The sequence below is a fragment of the Leucopleurus acutus genome (assembly GCF_964270905.1).
Source record: "Leucopleurus acutus genome assembly, chromosome: 2".
Classification (NCBI taxonomy): domain Eukaryota; kingdom Metazoa; phylum Chordata; class Mammalia; order Artiodactyla; family Delphinidae; genus Leucopleurus; species Leucopleurus acutus.
Window position 1 is genome coordinate 22,655,583 of NC_139143.1, and position 6,000 is coordinate 22,661,582.

General features: G+C 49.5%; 1 protein-coding gene across 3 annotated transcripts in view; it reads left to right on the forward strand.

Moving 5' to 3' along the window:
• The window catches only part of CNIH3 (cornichon family AMPA receptor auxiliary protein 3), a gene marked incomplete at both ends in the record, with an annotated part of 119,608 nt that extends 115,957 nt beyond the window's left edge, over positions 1-3,651 (forward strand). For 2 of the 3 annotated variants that reach the window (XM_082833783.1, XM_082833784.1), the window contains one exon: positions 3,347-3,651. In XM_082833783.1, coding sequence (XP_082689909.1) covers positions 3,347-3,374 — 28 coding nt within the window. The remainder of the gene's footprint in view (positions 1-3,346) is intronic. The other variant, XM_082833785.1, reaches the window with a different exon arrangement.
• Positions 3,652-6,000: the final 2,349 nt, after the last annotated feature.

Genomic DNA, 6,000 nt, shown 5'->3' on the forward strand with positions numbered 1-6,000 from the left:
GCCAGTAGCCGGGTGAGGAAGCGGAGGCTGGGGATGTTAGACTCCAAGGCTGCCTCGGGGGTTCAGGTTAGGCTGGGGCAGCATGGGAAGCAGCTGCATTCATCCAGCATTTAAAAACGAGCCATTCTTCGAGCAAAGAGCGCGATACGTATTGCTCAGTGTAAGAGCTAAAGGCTATCATTATCTGCACGTTACCAATGAGGAAACCTCGTCCGAGACGTTAGATAATTTTCCCACGGTCACAGCTCAGAGTGACACAGTGAGAAGTCCCTCTCAGGTCCTATCCCAAAGATTGAGCTCTTAACTGCTGGCTGTCTTAGGAAACCTCTAGAAAAGTCTTTATCGAAGTGTGGTCTTTGGACCTCCTGCATCAGAATCAGGGGTTGAGGAGGGTGTGCTTCTTAACAGTGCAGATTCCTGGGCTTAGATCTGCTGATTCCGAATTTTGGGGCCAAGCGTCACTCTGGAGTTGCTGCCTGGGTCCACCTCGTCTCCCCTCTGCATCCCCAGCGTCCAGAAGACTCAGACGCCCCGAGTCTTCTCCTATAACCCTCAGGGCTGTAACCTCCTCTGGAATAATGCGGCCCTGGAGGGGATTCGGAATATTCTACCACATTCTCGTTGGAGTCAAGGGTTGGTTCAGGCTCAGGGTGACCCCTTCCCTCCTCTTCCTGGATGGAGTGTCCTGGGACAATGCCTGCTTCAATTTGCAAGGAGCCTGAGGGCCTCCGAAGCCTCTCCGGAGCTTTCCGAGGTGCCCAGCAGGTTGGCCCAAGTCTCCCTGATCTAAGTCTGAACTTTCTAGCAACTAAAGCTTTCTCAGGCTGCTTCCTGCCATGGGCAACCCTCATGGGCTTAGCGATTTGGCACCTCGCGCTAACAAGGAGGTTCACTTTCTTCCCCGGAGTGTGCCCAGCCTCTTTGCGGGGCTGCACACAGCTCCTCTGCTGAGTCATAGGCTGAGGGGCCTGTCCCCGGAGACAGCATTGCCCCTCCTCAAAGCCAGCAGAATAAGGGCAGCGCTTTCCCTGGCTCCTGCCCCGTTAGCCTGGGATCCCCTTTAGTCTGGGTGGAGACTGAGGCAGATCAAGCTTCCTCATTTCAGTTTTGTTGCAGCATCTGCTGGAGCCTAAGGCGCCGGAGGGAACAGGGCCTAGGGGTCATAGGAATTTACAGATAGAGAGCGCCTCTGCTCTCTGTCTGCTGGGCTGTGGCGGCCATATTGGGGCTCCTGCCCGTTAGATGACTGTGATCTTCCTGTAACTGATTATGTTCCAGGCATTCTGTTCAGTTTGGCGCTGCCTTTAGGTTACATGTGTTAATTACTTTGTTTCCAAAACAAAATGGGTATCAATTGCTCCTCCCGCCTCAGCTGGGACCCTGGGTGGCAACCAGGGTTCTGCCTTCTTTGTTGAACCTGACGTCTTGGAGCTCTTCAGGGCTCCTCAAAGATCCTGTTTCTCCCACCTCAGGGGCTCCCAGCCCCTTAGATCCAGGCTTGTGGAGAGCCAGGACTCTCAGCCCAGGCCACTCTTATAGGGACGGAAGGGGACCCACGTGCATGGAGAGCTGCCTCTGAGCTGAGCACAATGATAGAGACTCAAGTGACAGCAGCTGGGAACCCTATAAAGGTGGGGTTGGTGTTTTACAGTTTGAGGTTCCTGAAGGGTTCCTAAGGACCTCATGGAGATTAAGAAATGTGTCCGAGGTCCTAGCGGATAGTTAGCAAAGTATCTGGCCCCGGATTCTGGGCTCTCTTCCCACTGTGCTGTGCGAAGCATCCCAGCGTCCAGCGCCACCCGCTTCTCAGGTTGCCTTGTGGACCAGGAGACGTTTGCAGGTTACATGGGATGGGGATTACTTAATACGAATACTGATGCTAATATTAAAACTAAAAATAATAGAAGCTGGTTAGTCTAGTGTGGATTCTGCCTGCTCAATATAAAGATCTTTTCAAATCAAGGGTGTAAACCAGGATGATATTATCTGCCTACGTGGTGCCACCCTCCTATCCATTTACTCTGGATCATGCCTGCGTCCCCTCCTGTTCATTTCTCTCACTCAGATTCGGTTATTTATGGTTAACTTGATGGCAGAGGCCTCAACTGTTTCATTCCCCTCTGTATCTGCAGTGCCCTGGCCAGCGCCCGGCACACAGTAGGTGCTCACTAAACCCTTGTTTGCACTACAGCTTAGCCGTACACTCCCTCGAGGCAGGGGCTGCACACTCGCCATTGTTTCCCGGCACCAAGAATGGCGCCTGGCCCGCAGGAGGCGCTCAATAAATATTGAATGAATGAGGGAAATGAAAGTGAGTGGACAAATACAGGGAAGCTGCGTGTTACAATGGAAAGAGCACTGGCTCTGGTGTTGGGACGTGGCTCCTAGCCTTGCTGTGTGACCTTGAGCAATCCACTTTTCAGCTGACCCCCGTACTTCCCCATGTGGAATAAGACCCCTCTAGCGCCAGGCCTGGCCAGTGAGGCTCTGTGTCCATGAGGTGCATCAAGTTCTCAAAGGCAGAACTTCAGCTACTCAGAGGGGCTTGTCCGGGCTTCGCAACTGGAGAGGGTTAGAAGTAAAACACTTTAGTTTCTCGCCTTTGGTTTTGTTTCTTAGGTTATCCTTTCTTATCTCTATATTGTGAAAAGGTGGTTGTTTTTCTTTCTGCCAAATGGATAGAGTGTATATTTTGGTGTGGAACATTCTTCATTGTTGCAGAATTAGCCTGCAGCCCTTTCTAAGAGCACAGGGATGCGTGACCCCCTCCTTGGTAGTGCTGGGGCTCCACCTTAGGACACAGGCTCGTAATGCATGTTTAATGCCTGGGCTCTGTTAGAAGAAGTAGGGCCAGGGAGTTACCCAATTAAGAATTCATCCAGTTCGTGTGCCCAGAGGGCCTGTGTTCACACAAAAGACCTTACAATAGTCATGCTCATCATTTCCCTAGCACTGCCGTGTCATCCACCATAATCTGGGAGCCCCTGGACACAGCCATGTGGCAGCTGGTGGCATAAAGAATCCACTGCACCCCTCCCACCCCTGGGGACCTGCCCTGCAATTGCAGGAAAGAGGAATAATGGCCACGATAATCATCCTGATGAGAATAATGATAGCAATCACATCTCTCATCCAAGGAACACAGTATGGTCTCGTAACAACGTTTAGTCCAACATTGTGGGAAGTAGTAGGGGGAAGAGTCCGGGCAGTAGATAAGATGCTCTCGTGACAGGAATGAGAAGGAAGCAAGGGGTCTGGCTTTTGGAAGGTGCCTCTTTTGAGGGTCGTCTGAGGTCTTCTGTGGGCTCCCACTAATGCCTTCTTTTCCTCTTCTTTCTGCATCCAGCATGATCTACACTTTAGTGAGCTCTTAACTCAAAGACCACGCACATCCTCAGAGACTGGGATGGGAGAGGCCCGAGGCTGCGCAGTCCACTTCTGCTGGTGATGGGAGAAGGGACCAGTGTGGGGATGTGACAGACAGAGACGGGCAGACACTCTGAATCGGGAGCCGGAAGCATGCAGCAGCCAGCGGCCGAGTGCGCACGTGTTGTCACCCTGTGTGTCAGTCTTTGGCGTCCACACCCCACACTCGGGCTGTAGATCCCTTCTGAGCAGCGGGGGCACGAGGGGTGACGAAACGCGAAACCTCTTCTGAGCGGGAATTGCGGCTTCCTGAATCCACTTTACTGAATGGCTCCCTGAAGTTCACACTGCGTTCCTGGGCCGTGGGCGTGGAGGCTGGATGGCTGGCAGGTGCCTGCTAAGGAACAGCGTGACCCAGGGTCAAGGCTGTATCTGTGGGACTGATTGAAGTCCTCAAGGACGTCACCGGCTACCTGAGACTCTCGTGTTTCTTCCAAGCCCTGGCCACGCCCTTCACTTCAGTGGGAGGGGCCTGGAAGGTGTGCAGACTTGCCTTGGGCTATAACCAGCCCTGAGCCTGCAGGGGTGTCTATTTTCCTGCTGTGCTTTGGAAGAGCCCAGCTTAGGATGTTAGTGACATCACAAGCTGAATTTGGGACAGTACGTTGGTAAAGAGTTATGGCCAAAGTCAGGGCTTGGGGGTGGTGAGATGGGAAGCGGGGAATCGTAGGAAAAAATGATTTTTTAAAACACTGATGACATGTTCAAGGTGTTATTTCTTCACCACCACAAACTGTATTCTTCTGTTGTCATCCCAAACTATCACAGAGTCGCTGAATGCAAATCAATTGGTCAACACTAGTCAAAGCTACTGACTTTTAAGGCTCCCAAAACAATTCTGAGGCCAGAAAAAGCTGGAGTGGCAGCTCTGTACTGTGGGCATCCGGCAGCCGAGAAGTGAGACAACATAATTACAGCTTCATTTATGATGCTGCATCATTCGTGCTGTTCGGTTCAACACAAGGACATTAGCTCACTTAGAATTTTCCATTCGACATTCTCTCCTTTTCGGGTAGGAGTTGTACTCGGGGGTTGTAAATAATGACAAGGCTGAGATTTTTATTTTGTTTAAATTGGGCACCATGATTCTGACCTTATTCCCCAAACTTCCCTTCTTTTCTTCTGTCTGACATACACAGGCTATTTATACATATACCAGCTTCCACCTGAAGTCCGTGACACAGGTTTATGAATGGTGTTTGTGTAACACATGCGCTGTGTTTAAAACGCAGCGACCGCTTGAGTGTCTCGCCTACCTGGCTGTCTCATTTAAACGCATTACAGGCTGGCTTCATCTCCATATGGATGGTAAACTGGTAGGTAGACAAAGAGAAGTTTCCAAAAAGCATTTTCCTTCTAAAACTTCTACCGAAAACAAAATGTAGACCTCTGCTCTGAGGTTGAAGGTATGGAACCGGAGGATTCAAGGCAATATTTTGGGGAGCAGGCTTCCCCTTGGCCAATACCCACCGTCCTGGCCGAGTAACTGTGGTTGTGGTGGAGAGTTTCCTTTAGGGCTGGTTGGCTCCGTCTTTGACTCCATTCCTGAGACAACCAGCCACCTTCCTCCAGAGAAGCCAGCTCTGGGTTCCAGGCTGCAGGCAGCAAATCTAACCCCACCGCCATCTTGAAAATGCAACTGAAGTCGGAGGGTAAACGGTCCATGTTACTTCTCACCACGGAGCTGTTGTTTGTTTTTATACTTTGCCTCCTTCCAAAAAGATTTGAAGTGGCTTATAATAGCAGGCACAAGTATGCAAAGACTGTTAAAATGGAAATAGGAAATCCAAACTTAAAAAGGAGGACACAGAGATACTGACTTCCTGAGGTACTCCATTTACTGGGAATTGAGCATTAAATTTGATATCATTTCTCTTAACAGTAAATAATAGCAATTCACATTTACACAGCGCTTTTCAGATTGCTTTTGTATCTCATTTGACTTTCCTCACCATCCTGTGAAGTTGATACTATTCTTTTTCTCATTTTCTAAGTGAGGAAGCTGAGGTTCAGAGAGGGTAAGTGACTTACCTATAGTCACACAGCAGTCCCAGACCTGCCTTTGAACCCAGATTGTCTGACCTTAAAAACCCCATGTTCTTCCGTTTTAAACAGAGCATACGTGTTACACAAACACCATTCATAGACCTGAGTCACAGACTTCATATGGAAGCTGGTACACTGAAGAGCTGACAGAGTAGCTTAGGGTTCTGTTAAGGTTTGATTAGCATTAACTTTTTGAGAGAAAGAGAGTATTTTAAAAAGAGAGTTATAGAGAAAGTATATCTTCCTTCAGGTGCTAGCCTCAGTCTTGCTTTATTGTGGGAGGTTCTTCTCTAAGGCGGTCCTCTAAAAGCTTTAAAGGTGTCAAGTGTCTCTTGGGCAGTTCTTATGTTTATGACAGAGAAACATCCAAATATTTCCCTCCCACGAGTTGTGACTGGGAGATAATTCCAGTGGTTGTTGGGAGTTTGAGCCAATTTTCAATTGCTGGGAGAAGCTAATTATGATGATAAGAATCAGAGTAATACGCACAGTTGGTGGAGCCGTGTTACGTACCAGGATTTATGCCAG